The sequence below is a fragment of the Apteryx mantelli genome, chromosome 4 (assembly GCF_036417845.1).
Source record: "Apteryx mantelli isolate bAptMan1 chromosome 4, bAptMan1.hap1, whole genome shotgun sequence".
In the NCBI taxonomy this organism is placed as follows: domain Eukaryota; kingdom Metazoa; phylum Chordata; class Aves; order Apterygiformes; family Apterygidae; genus Apteryx; species Apteryx mantelli.
In genome coordinates, this window is record NC_089981.1 from 38,810,670 (window position 1) to 38,829,461 (window position 18,792).

Genomic DNA, 18,792 nt, shown 5'->3' on the forward strand with positions numbered 1-18,792 from the left:
TTTTTTTTCTTGCCCAAGGAAACTTACAGTTCAGTATTGTTTACAACTTAAAAGTACTTACAGTTTCTGTAGTAGCTGCTAAGCCTCCATTATGGGCAGGGGGGGTACCAGCAAAAATACTGAACTTCTGTTAAATTTTTTGAGCATATCCTGTAGTTATTGTAAAGTTTGGAATTTTTGAGAGGCATTGTACACTGTGAAATCCCAGACATATGGGATCCCAGATCTTGACCGACTGCTATGTGAAGAGGAAAAACTTTAATGAAATCTCTATAGTGTCATATTAAAGATGAGATGGGTTTTGCCCCATATCTTGTCAAACTGGTACTGCAGGATTCTTCTTTAATTAAGTACAACTGTATTCTCCTTTTGCCATAGTGGATGTGGGTGTGGGTAGGTTTCTTCACTGACATGGACTCCAAAAATGGAGATGCCTAAAGCTACAGCTAAGAAGTTGTACTACAACTTACAGTATTAGTTACTAATCAAAATAGACTGGGCTGGGGTGTAGGAATGCAGTTATTCTTACTGGGAAACCCTTAGAATTCACTCAATGGGAGTGTAACTGAGAGGCATTCCTCCTCCCCCTTTCATCCCCCCCCCCCCAAATATTGTAAATTTATTTCTGTGTTAAGGTAAACTATTCTTCTGTTGGTACTTGAACTGATACAGTATTGAACAGGATTACTCTGACTGACCTGTCACAACAGTTATAGCTCTGTAGGAAAGTTGTCAGACACATCCCAAGTTTAAAAGCCTGCTTTTCAATAACTGGAATGTTTCTAATATATATATTAGCTGATTTTGTACTGTTTTGAAGATGGACAAGTTTGATATGGTTTTGAACGCTCATGTGCTGTAGCTGCCCTTTCAGTGGACTTATTCATGTGCACCCAAGAGCAGTTAAGGTGGAACCCTTTGCATAACCACAGCAACAATTCTAGCCATGTGATGGAGGAAAGCTTTCTGCCAGCACTGCGTGTGAATAGATGCTCAGTTTCCTGCAAGTCTGAAGAGTGCTTTTGTTTTCTATATGCTTGGTGCTAGCTGGTGTTGACTTAAAGTTGTTGTAATGGTTCTACTTTTGGAAGTATTCAGAAGATGCACAATGTTGCTTCAGTAGGGGCAGTATTTTAAGAAAGGAAGAGAGAGGAAGACAGTCTAAATTAAAGCAGTTTCTAGTTAGTGTTCAAGTTTTCATTTCTTGTTAATCCTTTGTGAATGCTGTTAAGTTGCAAGGTTTCCTCCCCTCTCCCCCTCCCCCTGAAATCGAGTATTTGCAGAAAGCCTTTGGGGAAAAAAAAATACTTCAATATAGTTGTTCATTAGGTGTATAGTTAATCTTGATAAATGTCTCCAGCTTTAAAAGTAGCTGAAAAGTCTTTAAAAAGCTGTATGATGAAAATAAGTTTTGTCCACTCTCGGTTAACTGAAAGTATATGCTGTGTGATCTACCATACTTTGAGCAGGTCATAGATACTAGAAATGATTTGTTAAGGTTGGTGAGAAGACTTTACCTGGAGAAATTATTGTTTCTTAATCTTTAAATGTCTTCAAGACTACAGGAAGATGCTTGGCAAACTGCAAGTTATTAGACCTAAAACATGAGTAACTGGATGGTGTTTTCTGACTTAGTTAAGCAATCTAAATGATCTCTTTTCTTAATTTCACAGATTCCCCCCCCCCCCAAAGGTTGGGTTGACACTGTGGAAAATAGGATGCTGCTGTGGCGTAGTTTTGATTTCCAGCATACCAGCAAACTGTCTTGCAGATATCACTTGTTGCATAGGTACCTGTTGTACTCAGTGTTGTATGCGCCTATTTAATGTTGGAGCTGGAAGATATGCAAAGATCTGCATGTGTACCTTGCAGTGCAAATTACTGTATATAGTCCATGATTACTGGCTGTCCAGAGATGCACAAAGATCTATTTTTGCATTAAGCTTTGCCCCTTAGTCTTGTGTACGTAACAGCGATGGTTTGAAGGAGTTAAAGAAAATTAAATGCAAGAGTATAGGAGATAATGTTTTTGCTAGTCTGGGTGGTTTATACGTGCTGTAGTTATTGCTTTGAATGTAGCTGTCTCCTGTTTGTCTCTCTTGGACCTACTCTTTACTCTGTGTTTACAGGCTCTTTTTTCAGTGTTCTGCAGTTTGTGTAAAGATTGGGTGTTGATCAATGTGGTGAAAGGAAGACCTGGTCTTTTTAGGGGTCAGAAGCTTGATCCTGCCACTGTATGGGTCTCACTACTCTCACTCTCCCACTCTCTGAATAGAAAATGTCTGTCAGACATGGATCAGGATGGGGAAGGGAGAACATGGGGCTGATAATTTCTACCTCCCTTTTTCTGTTACTTCTGCATTCCTCTCACAAAGCTGCCAAGTGCAACCCATCTTCATTTATGCTCTCTAGCACTTCAACATGTAGCATTTCCTGAAAGCTTCCAGCAATGAAGCCCAGATTTAGTGCTTTGTAGCTCAGGCTCAGTGAATACTGCACATAAATTTAAGCAACACACTCAGGATGGTAACTGGAAACCTATTTATTTCCATGGAGACTTGCTCTTACTATGAGGTTTTCCATTTTGCTCTTAGGTGTGTGTTTGGTACCTCCTGACTTTGAGTTAGAGTTTTTTGCTCATTGTGTGCGTGGGTTTTTTTTTTTCCCCTTCCAAGTCATTAGCTTCTAGACTTGTTAAAATAACTCCAGAACTGATGGAACTGAATTATATCACCTGTGCAAAGAATGAGTAATAGCTCTGCAAGAGCCCTTCCCTAGCTGTGAGAACAGAAGTTTTTAGAAAATAGTTGCCTTACAAGAAGTCTGCAAAAGATTAGACAGCCATTTTGTGGTCTACAAATATAAATAGCTGTTTTAACCCAAAGAACTTTACCACCACAGCAGGAATTGCAAATCATTTTGTTTGTTTTTTGTTTTGTGATTTTTTTTTTTCCTAGATAAAATAGGCAAATACATTTGTAGGAAAGCAAGACCTGGACACAGAAATAGTCCAGTGTCTCTGTGTTGGATGGTAATACTATATGTCTTTGCAGAAACTGCAGATTTGTTCTTGGTATTATCTGAATAGTTAAAAGTTAAGGTTTTTACGTGCTGTTGCAGGGGAATCAAGCGTTATGGGAACTTAAAAATCTGAAAGTTCTTTTAATGATAGTATTGAGTCCTATTAGTATCTTTTAAGTCCAGTTCTCTTCTCTAAAGAGTTTGTGATTTCTCAAGTATGAATGTATTGGAAGTGGAAAGGGTATTAAATTGCTTGAATTACTGAAGCAATCGGCTCTCAACTCTGGTCTGTAGATATATATTAAACAGTTAAAAATTGCAAACTCCTTTGACTGGCTGTAGTGCTCATTTTAGTGCTTTCATGCAGTATTGCGAACAAAAAAGTTTGTAGAAAAAGTATGGCTTTTGAGCCAGAGAAAAAATAGATTTCAGAGAGTTGACCAAAGGCAATATTAAAGGCTTTAAAATATCTCAGTGCCACTAGTTATGATGTGAGAAGTTTTTTTAATAGTGAAGAATTTTGCCCCTGTGTTTTGGTAGTGGTCTCTTCAGTTACAAAACCTCTTATGCATAAGGAGAAATAGGGAAGAAGGTTGACTAATTAATTGTATTAAATGCTATATGTAATATTCTGGCAGGTGGTTAGCTGTAGTTGCAAGCAATTATTTGAGGCATGAAAAACCTTTTAATACATTGAAACTCAAGGGGTTGGCATAACCATGTTTTAATATTGCTTTAATATTCTCTCTTCTCTATTAGATTCACTATTAAATTGTTGGGGGGGGTTGAGAATAAAAGATAACTTATTACATAGAACTGATTCTCTTAATGTTTGAAATAACTTATGTTTCCAGCTAAGAAAAATCAGAATGTCTGATACTTACCAGAAAATAATGAATAGGTGGTGGGGAAAAAAGTGAAAAGAAACTGTTTTTTTCTCTTTCCCATTAGCACATTATAGAGAGATGGAAAGGTTAAAAGTAATCAGAATTATTGTATTAAATGGACAAAGCACTGTTTGCATTGGTTGATGCATCTTCTGGATTTGTTCTGTTAGTATGTGTAACTGTCTTTTTAGAAGGATGAATTTAATGATTAAAACATGTGACTGCTCTTCAGTTGTTACTCTAAATACTGTTAAGTATTCTGAATGTTAGCTGAAAAAGCTAAAGTGCGACTCAATAGTTGGAAAAAATTGTTTTTACTTGGAATTTTCAAATTCTAAATTAAATATTTGGACTGCAAATGAAAATTAAATTTACAAAAGATTGTTTGATAGCTAGGTAATGAAGGTAAATATTTAAAATTCCATGTCAGGACATTGACCACTTTGTGCTACATAAAACCCTTAGGTTTAAAATGAAGTTGCTGCTAAGTACAGTCCAGTTAAACTTAGATAGTTTTCATTTTTCTATTTTGTTTAAGACTATATGCATTTGTCATATTTTCATGCGTGTATCATTCAGAATAAATGCAAGTTATATGTGATGTAAATAACATATGGGAAACTTGCTTCAGACTCCCTTGGCTTCTCATCTCTGATAGCCTGTGTTTTCCCCAGTTGTTCCTCTCATGATCTCTTCAGCTTCTCTGATTTTTGGGAGATTGTTCAGGCAGGCTACAGAACCAAATGTCAACAGAAAAACAGTGCATTACTTAAGGATTAAACGGGTACATTCCACTAGCGTGTTTCCAGCAGCGAAATTCTTAAAGATGCAACACATGTATCTTCATCCTTGTAAAACTAAGTATGGTGAGAAGATACTAACATAATATGTAGTATTTTTTTGAGGAATTCAAAAAGATATCTTTTTTTTTCGTCTTTTAAATAGGTTTTCTAGTTGCCTGTAATCTGTGAGTCCTTATGTGCTGAAGAGCAGGGTTACGTTCTGTTGTAGAAAAAATGTTTTTTGTTTTAAGCAAATTCCAAACAACATTCTCTTTGTTGTAGTAGCAGAGAACATCTCTAATATGCAGCTCATGTTAATAGACTTTCAGAGATTACATCTGTTTCTTGCAAGTTTTTCCCAAGTTAAATGTTGTTGTCTTTTCTGTCATGTAGCATTTACTGGTTTGAGATGTACTGTATGTGGAGCTTGTAAGTCAGGCTCCTAAATAAACATGATGAAAACCTGTTCCCTGAAAGCTGTAACACTCTCCTGGACCAAGATCTCACAAGTAATGAAGCAGTTGTCAGTCCATATATCAGACTTGCACAGGCTGCACAGCCAGGCATCAGTCAGTGCAACTTCTGGAAGGGTGTTTATGTTGTGGCCTCTACTGTACTAAAGGAACCCTTTCCAAAAGCTGATGTGAAAAAAATGCTGTTGCTTTTGAAATCTGTGGAGCTTCTGGACAAAACCCAGGAAGTGTATTGATGGAACAATAGCAACAAAGTTGCTTTCTCTGATTTTAGCCTTCTTGTTCAGAGTATAAATTTCTTGCAATAATAGTCATATTTGGAATGATTCAGTTGGTTCAGAAAGTTTTCTTCAGTAAGCATTTCAATTTAATATAGTATACTTGTATTCTCCAGTGCAGTCCAATCAACAGGGGTTCTTTTTCTAGTATATTAGACACTCTGATTCTTTCTCTTAATAAGTGCTCTAAAGCACTTAGTCTCGGTCCCGTCCTTGTCATCCCTCACAGTAGGGTATTCATTCTCATGATGTCAACTGGAAGCAGAGCAGAACTTGGTTCTGAAGTTCTTGGTGGTCTAAATTACAGAATCAGTAATATCCGTGGCTTTGTGGATAAGTAGGAAAGCTTCTCTGGACTTTTCTTGTTTCCTTTATAATTGTTCCTCTACATTCATCAAATGCCAAGGAAGAAATTGAGGCAATTTGGAAAGTTTTTTGAGATGTTAAAGTTGCAAATCATTTCTCTCCTTTTGAAATGTTTGAGGAAATCCCAAATTATCTGCTCTTGAAGGTAGGTGTTAAAACTAGAAAGGACATGTCTTTTGGCAGTGTCAACTGAAACTAAGGACATTGAGTGTTCTTTATGAGGCAGTTTATGGGACTTGGAGCAAACACGTTCTGGAAAAACAAACAGCAATGGAGGTATTTTGCAATGCCAGAAATACATGTCAGTCTGTTTATGTAGCAGCAATATAAATTCCTGTGTGGTGTTCTTGGGTCATCTGACAGTGTGATGGTTCATGTCAAAATCGTGATATTTGTGCTACAATTTACATTTGCACAGAAGTATGCAATGAATAGAACTTCATGTACTATAATCATTTGAAGACTGAATAGACTTCTTTTGATTTGAAGTGTACAGCAATTTTTCTGCAGATGGGGATCGTACATGTCTTAAAGATATGAAAACTTGTATTTATCTTAAATAGTGATGTTAAGCTGAGGAAGGATGATGAAACAAAGTGTCTGGCAGTCCTTACTGCTTGCTTTATACTGTTCTCAAGACTTGAGATAGGGAGCAGAAAAATGCAGAACTTGCCATGTCATTCTGACATCCTTTGGAATATTATATAATGTCTAGGCTTGTGAATTTTGGTGTTGGTGTTTTGTGTTTGTTTTTCAGTTGTTACTCCTGTTTGTTTTGAAAAGGGCAAAGAAAAAATATAAGTTCGTATCAAGCTCTTTGCAAGTACTTTGAGTTTGTTAGTACTTTTAGTAGTTTCAGTAATACTTGAAAACATTTCATTATTTAATGTGAATGTAAATAGGGAAGGTCTGTGGAAGAACTGTGTGAAAGTTCTTGTTTCAGTTTGATTCCATAGTTTGAAGTATGTATTTTGTGTTTAGTTATACTGTTGAAGTCTTTTCAGTATGTTAAAGAAATCAAATAGTTTTTTTAGCAATTGAAAAAGGAAAAGAATTTAAGGGTTTTTGTGTGTGTGTTCTTGTTTTGTTTTAGTTTAGGGTTTGTTTGTTTTTTTCAAATGTATGATGGTTGACTATAGGGACTATTCTGAATCTGATTTCAAAGAGCAGATTTTTATTTAAGCAATGAGCAGATTTTTATTTAAGAGAGGGACTTTGAGGGTGGATTCTGCATCTGTGGTAGTGGTATTACTATCACTTTCATGGCAGCCTTTAAAAGCCTAATGCATTAGGAATCCCAAAGGAGTTCACTGTAGGGTTATGTTGCACAGCAGTATTTTTTTCAACTTTTCAGTCAAAATCTTTGTCACAAATTTTTGTCATGTGCATGTTTTTGAATACAGTTTACAAAGTTAGTTCTTGGAACTTGCCAGCAGTGCCTTTTGGCTAAGGCTACCTGATTCTGTGATTAGCTGCACACTAGAATTTGCGGATGTGCTATTATAATTTGTTGATGTGTCCTTTGTTTTTAAGCATCTGTTTTCTGTCACTTTGAATTTTATTGCAAAATAACCCCGCCTTAAGCTTGTACTTAATATGCATCTACTTTCTACTAAGCAGTATATCTTGCAGAGTTTGGAAAGTTTCCAGAAACAGCTTTAGTGCACACCATATACTGTATTTCCACCGTATGTTCTTCTTACAGTTTGCCATTTATCTTGATGTTCTTATCTGTGCAGCTGAAGTAACTTACTGTTTGAGACATGATTCTGTTGTTTCTCCTTATTTTAAATGATGGAGAAGACTTATTTACTGCCACTTTTACTGCATCTTTTCTTATACAAGTGCTTCAGAGTGCTTCTGTGGTGTTCTCTAGCTATCAGAGGTGCCTGGAAATCATACTTGATTTGTGTTCACTTTTGCATCCTAAGTTGTATTGATGACAAAAGTGTGGGGGGTTGTTTTTTTGAGGGGTTGTTTTTTTTCCTCCTACTTCTTACAAAGTCTTATTCTAAAATATGGGCGACTTTAGATTCAAGCCTGTCTACTGATAGTCATGCCTAATGTGGTTCAGATTACAACTTGAATTTTGCTGGAGTAAGTAGCTAGATAGGATTATTCCCTGTATCTGCCTATAAATGTGGCATATAGTTGTATCTTTGATTATATCCAGAGTATGCTCTTTGAGTTGATCCAAAGCTTTGAATGCTTTTTATGTTGAACATTCCTTGTGGGATTGTTGCTAGAGAATGGAAATAGTTTAGGATATAGTGGCTCTTTCAGATACTTGGTTCGATCATGTATTTCTGACAGAAACACAGAGATTTATCAGAAATTCAAAAATCTAGATATATATTCTTTAATGTTGACTGCTCTCAATGTTCAAAATAGTAATAAACATGCAGTTGCTGCTGTGAGTTACCTTAATTCCTGTTCCCTGATGATTTTTCACTCTACTTTCCATTTCACTTTAGTTCAATTTTGTTTGATGAAAGCTTTATTGAAGTTGAATGGTAAAGCTTGAATACTAAAAGTGCTAAGCTTTTGGAAAATTTTGGTCAGGGTTAAGAAATGCCTTTCCTAGATACCTAGCAGGACTATAGGGAAAGGACTGTTAATCTTCTGTCAGTTTTATTTTGCAAGATTTGAAAGTAGGTACAAATGAAATTCCTATGTGGCTGTGTAGCCACATAGACAAATACAGGTAAAGGCCTGAGTCTTTCTGGTGGTGAAGCTTCAAGAGTGTGTTACTACTATGAAGTAACCTGTGTATTCTGCTAGGTGCCAGAGTTATGCATTGCCTCTCTTAACTGAATATTGGCTTGAAATTCACCATGTCTTGCAGGTTTCTGTTTTTAACTGTTTAGTGCTATAGTTTTTCATTTCTCCTTCTGCAGTCAGTTTTTAAATTTATTTGAAACAGTATCAAAGTGCATTAAAAACAGGATTCTTCCATTTGCTTGACAGAGGTGTACCCTAACTTAGATAATTGCCTCAGGGGAGACAGACAAGTTTAAGAGTACTGGTCAAAGGTGTTTCATCTTTACATTTGACAGTATAATGGTTTTAAGTGTTTGAACTTAAGTTGATTTATTTACTATGACTATACAGTTGTATTGGCTTTTTAAAATTATTTGGATATTTAAAATGAATACTTAAAGAATCATGACAAGTGTTCATATGAATCCGCTCTCAATATATCCCAGTATTTGATGTGCTGGTATTTGTTTTATTTCAGGAATTTGCAGCGCTAACAAAAGAGTTAAATGTATGCAGGGAACAGCTGCTTGAAAAGGAAGAAGAAATTGCTGAACTGAAAGCAGAAAGAAATAATACACGGGTTAGTTCCTTGTCTTCATCTTTCAGATTACTGTTGATAAAGCATCCAGCTATATGGAGAAAAGTACTGAACATTGAGTTTGGAAAGATAAGTGTTGTGTGTTTGTTTTGTTTTTTTCCCCCTTTCCACCAACTGATATTTGCACACGAATCTTCCTGGTAGTGTGAATGTGTGTTGATTAAGAAAGTCTGAAAGTTTATGCACAGTCACAAATATCACTCTGCAGAATCAGTAGAAGGCTTAAGATAACACTGTTACCTGTCATTCAGCCCTCTTGTTGTGATGGTTTTTGAAATCATGTAGCACTCAGGATCAGTGCGATAAATAGGCAAGCTATAGTGATCTGCTCCAGCAGCTTACACGATGGCAGGCAAAACAGTTGCTCTCCAATTTAGAGTATTTTCTGTATGTATCCTTGTAACAAGCGTGCAGTTTCTCAGAATGATGAACTGAAAAGAATTGACTAAGTAGAGACCGTATTTAAAAGCTAGGTTGAAGGAGTAGGTATGGAATGTGTTAACTCTGATGTTGCTTATGTGGATGAAATGTTAAAAACAGACCCATATACTTGATATAATACTTTGGCTCCCAGATTTTAAGTTTAGAGTTCCAAACCTGATGTTTTAGGAGGCAAGGTTATTCGCAGCTATTCAGAACAGAAATAAACATTGTTCCTTTTTTGTTTCAGCTATTATTAGAACATTTGGAGTGTCTAGTCTCCAGGCACGAGCGATCTCTCAGAATGACTGTTGTTAAGAGACAAGCTCAGTCTCCAGCAGGAGTTTCTAGTGAAGTAGAAGTTCTCAAAGCACTAAAATCTTTATTTGAACACCATAAAGCTCTTGATGAAAAGGTAATGAAATATGCTACCTAACATCTTCTCATCTTACCCCCTTTTGCTTTTGTGTGGAGCAAACAGTTGTTTGTGCTAAAGCAGCAAAAGTCAGGTTCTCTGAACTTTTTTCTGTATTGTGGCTTGGATATAACTGCATCAGTAACTGCCCTTCTAAATTAATATGCTGCACTGAAGCAAGGTTCTGTAACTTGTTCCAGTACCTCATCCACTGTGCTAGTGTAAACCAAGCATGATTCGGGTGCAACATACTTGCTGTAGGACTATATACACTTGCTTATCTGTATAGTATCAGGAAACAGCCTTTTGATTATGTAATACAAAAAACAATGTACTGGAGAAAATAGGAAGAAAGGAAACTGCTCATGCTGAGGTATAAAGTAAAGTTGGATTAAAAGAACTTTGACCTTTAGTTGTTCCTGGGTGTTGGCATCAGACTATGCAAGTGGGTAAGTTTATTGTGAATTTGTCTGCCAACTCATAGTTTGGCTAACAGCTTTTGTAACTTTCTATAGACAGTCTTGCAAATTATTTTAAGTAAAATTCTGTATCTTCGGGGGGGGGGAGATTGGCATATATGCAGGTGTTGTAAGTATGCAACTGCATATGTGCTTTTTGCCTTACAAAAGGCTAGGTAAATTCTGGATATGTTTGATTATAGTCTAAATGTATAGGTCATGATGAGATGATTTGCTTATGACTAAAAAAAACTTGAGTTGCATTTTAGGAGGTGCAGCATTGCTCTAGACATATTTTTGTAGTGTCTGTTAAGTTGTCATTAGCACTGACTCAAGACCAAGTAGTTTCCAAAAGTAATAGAAATAAAGCTTCATTTGTTATATGAAAATGCAAGGTGAAGTGGCTATACATGAAATTGATTTCTTTTTGATTTGAATGATTGCAAATGATTCAAAATGACTCTGTTTCAGGTAAGGGAGAGGTTACGAGTAGCACTTGAAAGATGTAGCTTATTGGAAGAAGAACTAGGTACTACCCATAAAGAGGTAGGTTCCTTTAAAAAAAGTTTTAAGGTATGCCTGGGCATGTGGTTAATCAATATTTGCACACACAAATGTATTCAGTTAAAGTTCATTTTCTTTGACTTCTATATTTTTAATTGATACCAAATGGGATAAAGTTGATTTTAACTTAGTCTGCTTTGAAAGAAAGGGGGGGGAGGGGGAAGAGTTCCTGTGGCTTTAAAATAAGAATTTGTGGAGGACAATGATATCATGGAATAAGTTTTTTTGATAACCTGTACCATATTGTATTAATACGTACCTTGCAGTGGAATTTGTTATATACATATAATATATTAACTTTTTTCTTTTAGTTAATGATTCTGAAAGAGCAAAACAATCAGAAAAAAACACTACCAGATGGGATGCTGGATATAAATCATGAACAAGAAAACACACCAACTGCGAATGGGAAGGTATAGCTTTTATTTATTTATTTATTTTTAAAGCTGATATGAGTCTTATGCCTAAACTTGAATATCTGATTTTGAGTGAAGATTTAATTTAGAAGTCTCTTATCACAATTTCACTTTTTGCAGTCTATACAATAATAAAATTATCTTGGGGGAAGGGTGTATTCATGTATGTAACGGTTTTTGTTTCTCAGATTTTAAATGTAATATTTAAATACATTTTTCTGTTTAATAGAGAGCCTCTGATGGTTCATTATGCCATGATGAAAACCTTGCTAAAGTGATTGAACTCCAGGACATCATAGATAAGCAAAACAAAGAGCAGACACAAATGAAAGAACGTCTTACTGCTTTGTCTAGCAGAGTAGCAGAGCTGGAAGAAGATCTTGACACAGCTAGAAAAGACTTAATAAAATCTGAAGAAATGAATACAAAGTTACAGAGAGATGTACGAGAGGTGAGGAGTAAACTGGCAAAATTTGGGCAGTCCCAAATATAATTGTTTTATAAAATTATCAGTTGTGTTGGTGCTTAGTTGCACCTTGGTATTTTTAAACTTTTTTGGTTTGAAAGGTGAGGAAAAAAACTTGTTTAATGTGATAGTCGTCTTTTAAAATACTCCAGTCACTTAGATAAATTCTGAAAACAAAATTTATGATTAACTGGATACTTCATGTGAATATATTAAGCTAGAAATTTATCTTTGTGTACTTCAAATATTCTTGAAAAAAAGCTTGGTCTTGTCATAAATGTTGAGTTTATTAATGAAGTCTAAATTTTCTCTTAAAGATAGACATGGTTGAGGAATCTCCTTAATTTTAGCAGTATGATTGGCAGTCCTGTTATCAATCGGTCACTGATCTCCAAGATCCTGTGTCTTGCTGTCTACTCCAGAAAAGAGTATTAAATTAAATTGAAAGGGAGTCTAGTTAGGTCCAGGAAAATTCTTTGGCCAGCCACAGGAAGTAAAAGATTTGCTCTAATTTGTGCTGCTGAGAAGATTAGTAGCAGATCTGTGGTGTGCTTGGGGGGGGCAGTGGTGGTGGTTTGTTTGTTTTTTAGCAGTGAATTTTAAGAAATCATGGAACATGCAACTTGTATACATTACAGCATAGCTGTTTTTTTTTTTTTTTTTAAGTTTAATTACGAAATGATTATCACCTCTATTAGTGACTAAATTCTGTTCTGTGTCTTGTGTAGACTATGGCTCAAAAGGAAGACATGGAAGAGAGAATTACAACTCTTGAAAAACGCTACCTCGCTGCACAACGTGAAGCTACATCTGTGCATGACCTCAATGATAAACTTGAAAATGAAATTGCCACTAAAGATTCCATGCATCGACAGGTTGTAATTTGAAATAAGAACAAGTATTGAAATAAGCTACAAAATTACATTCTGCTCAATATAAAATTAATGTAAATAATTAATGTTCATACTACACTAAGCAGTCCTGTTTTAGGAAGATAAACATATCTGTAATGTGCTGCTGTTAGTGTTTGTTTTTCAGTAGCTGGAGGGGAGTGCATTGTGGAGTTTTTTTGTAGAGAGTTTTACCCTGAAAATGAATGAGTTTCCTGGGAGGGGAGATGATTTTGTACATTTTAGTGCACTTGATCACATTGCAGCAGGGCTGTTGTCCATGTTAGTTATGGATTTTTAAGTTATTATAAGTGTATCTAAACAGCTTTAGTTTCACGTGTGACAATTATTCATTCTTAACTAAAATAGTTTTAGAAGTTACATTGAAAGTAAAGCCTGTAGGAGGCATGAATATGCTCTTCAGTGGATCTTGGATAGATACATCAGACCTGAGGTGTTTTTTGGCTTAGTTTTGCTTAGTCTGAACAGTGTCTATTCTAGCTAAATGGGATGTTATGTGAAAGGGAAAAAGGTTTTGATTATTTGAAAATGTGTAAATATTTTTAAATGGAGGTTGGAATCCAAGGTGAAGTTTTAGCTCCTTATTACCTTCATTTTTACCTATGTGTCCCTTGGTTCCTGGCCTTGATTCATTTATGTACTATGCTTCATTTTCGTTAAGCACTAGGTTTTTTGCCTCTGTGTGGCTTAATGGCATAATTTGAAACTGCTCATGGAGTGAGATAAGCCTACTTGTCAAATTTTCCCTTTTTCAACCTAGATGATTAACCTTACTAATAGATTTGTTCCTCTTGTATATCCAGCCTCCCACAATGGCTATACCAAATCTTTGCTGTTTGGTATGAAACTCAAAAAAGTTCCTGGCTTTTGTTTGTGTTGTCATGCTTACCTTTAATCTGTCTCCTTCTCCCCACACATCTGTTGTGTGCATCAGTCAGGATTTCTCCTGAACCTTAATATGCCTTCAAGATATGCATAAATAAATGGGGTTAGAACATAATTGTGAGAAGCTGGATAACAGAATGCCCACCTGGCTTGTCGCTTGCGATCTAAGGAGAAAACAGGCCAGTGAACAGAACTGTCTAGGAGAGAAGGCTGGTTGAGATAATGGTGGGGTTGAGCTGGGAGGAGTTGCTTGTGAACTGAGAAGCTTAGCAAGGAGCACTAGTACTGGACTGTCTTGTATTTTACTGCCTTTGAGATAAGGTTGCTTAGGGTTTGTGGAGGAGTTTAAAGGTGATTTTTATAGCCTATAATACAAGTAACTGTTGCCTTACTGCAGGAAGAAATTTCTCACGTGTGTGAGATGAAATTGCCCAACTTCACAAACCAGAAATGGTTATTTAGCTAATCATTTTCTAACTAGAGGAAACCAGACACTTAGTCATGAGAAGTCCCTTTTAGTCATAATTGTTAAAAATGTTGAACTCCCTGACTTTCAAAACAACAAAAAAAACCTGATTAAATGTTGTAGTAATATGCAGTGTTATTTAAAATACGAAGGAACTTGTGCATAGATGTAACTCAAAGCCTCAGCATGACCTTGGCAATGAAAATTCACATGTTCTATATTGCTTCCCACCGCAATTATGTTTAATCGGTGATACAGTTGCTTTCAGAATACACAAAATTGTATGCAGTAAAAATTTGCAGGGAAAAAAGTTCTCATGTGACAAAGCAGGAGATTCCACATCTTTTGATTATGAAACCAGTTTTGGAAAACTTGTTTTCCATAGGCCAGTAATCTGCTTCTTTACCTTCCTCTTTGAAAATTAATTACCATTTTAACACTAAGTATTGCTGATCACAATCCTGTGTAGAGTGAAGATAAAAATAGGCAATTGCAAGAACGACTGGAACTGGCTGAACAGAAGCTGCAGCAGACTTTGAGAAAAGCTGAAACTTTGCCGGAGGTGGAAGCTGAGCTGGCACAGAGAGTTGCAGCGCTTTCAAAGGTGGGTCACCCGGGTGCTGTGCTCAAGCCTTTTTTTCCCTATTAGCATCCCACTACAAGAAATCTGTTCTTAGTGTTGTTTTCATTAATGTCAGGTTTCTGTTTTTCCCCATCTAGGTCAGAAAATGTTTTTTCCTGTTTTCTGTGCTTTCTGTTCATCTCTATGAACATAATGTAATGATTTACCCTTCTTACTAATTTCTGCTCTTCACAATTTGAACAGATTTTTTGTTAACTCTGTGTTACGTTATGAAAATGTCTCTCTGAATTACTGCTTTGTTACTTTTTATTAAATTTCATTCAATACTAGGCATAAAGTCTTCTAAAACAATAACTGTTTCTGAAGGGGAAGGTGGTCTTTCTTCCTCTGTTAACCAAGTGGGGAATATGTGCATGTGGGGAGAGAGAAGTAATGGTAGTCATTAATTTTAAGATTTTCTGGAAGGCGCAAATGAAATAATGAAGTCTGGAAAAAATAATACATAGTAACCGCAAATGAACCTTTTCAAGTGTGGGGTGTCTTTCTTTTTTTGTTTAAGTCATAGTTTCATTTCTTTCCCTGTTATCTTTCCTGTCCCTTACTGGCTCTGTAGTCTGACCTTTTGTCTCCTGGGAACTCTGCTGCTAAAGATGCTAAAGTATTGGAGCTTACCGCCAAGCTTAGGAAGGTAGAATTTGTATATTAGTCCTTGTTTCTGCTTGCTGCTTTCTGCTTTGTCGTGATTACTAACAAAGGGTGATAGTGTCTAGGCCAGTGAGGAAAAGCTGAATATGCATTTAGTTTTGATTTTGTGGTTTTTGATACTGCTGCGGGTTTGAATGAACTTTTGCTGTTGCAAACTCATTTGCAAATAATAGTTGTTTCACAGTACAGAGTAGTGAGAGGATTGTTTCATTACTTAACATGAACTCTCAGTAGGTTCTTTCAATGATAGAAGGGCATCTGTTTTGCACTGTGTGTTACCGTAAATGGCAGTTTGCGCAAAGCATGTTAGATACCTTATGGTACATCAACTTTTTGTTATGCTTTTGAAACCTTTTATAAAAAAAAAAAAATAATAAGTTCTAGTTTTGCTTTCAAATTGATAGGCTGAGGAGAGACATGGCAATATAGAAGAACGGCTCAGACAGATGGAAGCCCAGCTAGAAGAAAAGAATCAAGAACTGCAAAGGGTACTGTACATATTTTTGTCACAAAAACAAAGCTTAAAGAAAGGATATGATCCCCTCCATGGCTGTACACCATTCAACAAAGCTGTTTTTATGTCTTTAAAATAAAGCCAGAGTTTAGGTTCACTGGTAGTTGGGAGATTGCTAATTGGGAGATTTGAGCCTCTGTCACAGCCAACCTTAAATCTCAAGAATAATCTGTGAATTGGCAACCAAAATTTGAAATAAGTTTGGAAATACCTAATTACTAGTCACACTTTCTGATTGGGGGGGGGGGGAGCTTGCTGAGTTAACTGACCATGCAAAAATTGGTTCATAGGTTTTAACAGTAGAATTGATTCTGAGATGTGCTTGGTCATGAAGCATAAGCTTAGACTTTGAGGCTTCTGATCTTGGAACTCGTCAATTATTAAAGTCTTAGAGTCCCTTATACTCCCTTATAGACTCATGAAAGTATGTGCAGTGTTTTTTATCCTTTAGGCAAAATGGTTCCTCTAAAGAAAATAAATTTCAATTAAAGAAAGCTTTTTGTTTTCACAACCTGGAAATCATTTTATAGACATTGTAAATTGTAAGTTATTTCAGTAGCCTTTTTATAAACCTTTCAAGTTTCCTTATGTATCTTAGGCTAGACAGAGAGAGAAGATGAATGAAGAGCATAATAAACGCTTGTCAGAAACTGTTGATAAGCTTCTCTCTGAATCCAATGAAAGGCTCCAGCTTCATCTCAAGGAAAGGATGGCTGCCTTGGAAGATAAGGTAACCTTAAGTCACATTCCAGCATATTCATTAATTAGATGTTCAGCATTCCATAGTAACTTTTGTATTTTTGCAATGTCTGTGTATGGTAGTAAATAAATACTAAATTTCTATTAATAGAATAGTTTCTGTAAAGGGAAATTTCTAATGTGAATTTTGAAAAAACGTTCTTAAAATTCCTTTTTTTGAGGTTGCCCCTGGATTCTTCAGGTTCTTCAGTGTTGAGAAGACATCTTTTAAGAAGCTTTATCTTTTCTTAGTTGATTGGTGCAAACTGCATAAGTAGGCTCATCCAGTGTAAGACAGGTCTGTAGTATTAGGACTAGAACTTTGACCTTTTCAGTACAGTTCTTGTTTCCCACTCCTTCTTGTCTATAGTAGTTACACAGAGTCATCCTGGGTTTCTTGCAAGTTGAAAGTATCTTGTCTTTTCCTCCCATGTAGATTGTTCTGAGGCAGGTTATATGAATATAAAGAGACTACTCCCTTGATCATCAATGCACATCTTGGATCCTTCCCCTGTAATAGTTCTGTCCCTCTTCTGTCCCTCTTCTGTCCCTCTTCTGTCCCTCTTCTGTCCCTCTTCTGTCCCTCTTCTGTCCCTCTTCTGTCCCTCTTCTGTCCCTCTTCTGTCCCTCTTCTGTCCCTCTTCTGTCCCTCTTCTGTCTTACGTGTATATAGCTTTTTTTTTTCCTTTCAATTTTGCATCTAGATCATCATGGATTTTTCTTCCAGAAGATGCATTTGCCTATCTTTGATTCCCTTATTCTGCATCAAAGCAAGCAGTACATATCATAATAGCATTTTGTTGACTTTGAGTTGCTTTTTCTTGGTTTAAAAAAAAATACTTAATTTCTTGTATAGCAGGCTGAAATGATCTGGGGAAATGGTTTAGTAAAAGCTTGCATGGCTTTTGTTTTAAGGTCATGGAAACAAATTACGGGCAATTGCAATACTTAGTGATGCATCCGGGCTTTAACAGATGTTTACTTTCTCTTGGATTCATGTCAACTCAGTTCTCTTCCCTAAACCATCAGTCAGGTATCTGACATGTCTTTCCAGAATTCTAGGGCTGTCCTCACCTCAGACCATTACAAGATTTGGTTCTTTCTTTTCCTTGCTTTTGTGCTATAGGAAGTGAGGAAAAATCAGGTAGTGCATGACAAATGTGAGTCCTACTGATTCTTGTCCTTTGAGTTAATGATTTAGGTGCCTGTCATCTGGCATCTAAACCTGCAAGCTTTTGGCTTGTGATTTTTAAATAATATTGCTATTTCCAAGAGCACCAACTGCTCCTAATGTTTCTGAAGTTTTTGTTATGGGCCTTATTATAACATCAACAAGGTTGATCTAACAATCTTTATAAAATCAATTTCAGATAAGCTGCTGACTGCATTTTCTTTTTTTATGACAATGTTGGGGGAATGGTTGGGGGGGAGGGGGCTATGGTTAACCCTAACCCTATGTATGGATTTACATTCATGAATATAATGAGGAGATTTTAGTGATCCTTTGCTGTAAGTATCCTGCTATGGCTACCAGCTCATATTTTTATGATAAGTTGGGAATAAATATACATGTAAAATTATAAGACTTTTTAAGACTTTTTCTTCTGATCACTTGTGTTCTTCTCCTAGAATGACTTGTTTGTTGGCATATGAAGTTTTATTACAGTTTTAAGGTGCAAATAGTGGTATTATCCCCAGGAAATATGTTTAACGGCACTTTTTGGCAACAATGGAGAGCAAAAAGAAAATGATCTGCTTATAAATTTCCTATTAGAAGGGGAATCTCTAATTTTTGTTTTATAGCACTACAATCAAATTCAGTATTTGAAATTTGTTTGATCATTGTAGCTGTCGTATGATTCTTAGCTCTCCCATGATTCTTAGTCTTAGAGTTTGGGAACGCTTTGAAGAAAGAGATTGTAGCATTTGTAAATACATTTGCTGGAATCACTGTGACATCTTGATAGATAAAAGAACTCAGTTCTGAAGACCACTAAGTCGGATTTTGGAGGTACTGTACATCTGAGATATTATTGTATCGTTATAGTTCAGGCAAATCAAAGCAATGGGAAAACATAGTATTAGA

The 18,792-nt window shown here is 36.1% G+C and overlaps 1 protein-coding gene across 4 annotated transcripts in view; it reads left to right on the plus strand.

Moving 5' to 3' along the window:
* The window catches only part of PPFIA1 (PTPRF interacting protein alpha 1), a 62,644-nt gene that overhangs the window by 14,352 nt on the left and 29,500 nt on the right, over nucleotides 1–18,792 (plus strand). For all 4 annotated transcript variants that reach the window (XM_067296270.1, XM_013959430.2, XM_013959431.2 and 1 more), the window contains exons 3-11: nucleotides 9,046–9,147; nucleotides 9,836–10,000; nucleotides 10,930–11,004; nucleotides 11,334–11,435; nucleotides 11,668–11,889; nucleotides 12,633–12,779; nucleotides 14,636–14,770; nucleotides 15,859–15,942; nucleotides 16,567–16,698. In XM_067296270.1, coding sequence (XP_067152371.1) covers nucleotides 9,046–9,147; nucleotides 9,836–10,000; nucleotides 10,930–11,004; nucleotides 11,334–11,435; nucleotides 11,668–11,889; nucleotides 12,633–12,779; nucleotides 14,636–14,770; nucleotides 15,859–15,942; nucleotides 16,567–16,698 — 1,164 coding nt within the window. The remainder of the gene's footprint in view (nucleotides 1–9,045; nucleotides 9,148–9,835; nucleotides 10,001–10,929; nucleotides 11,005–11,333; nucleotides 11,436–11,667; nucleotides 11,890–12,632; nucleotides 12,780–14,635; nucleotides 14,771–15,858; nucleotides 15,943–16,566; nucleotides 16,699–18,792) is intronic.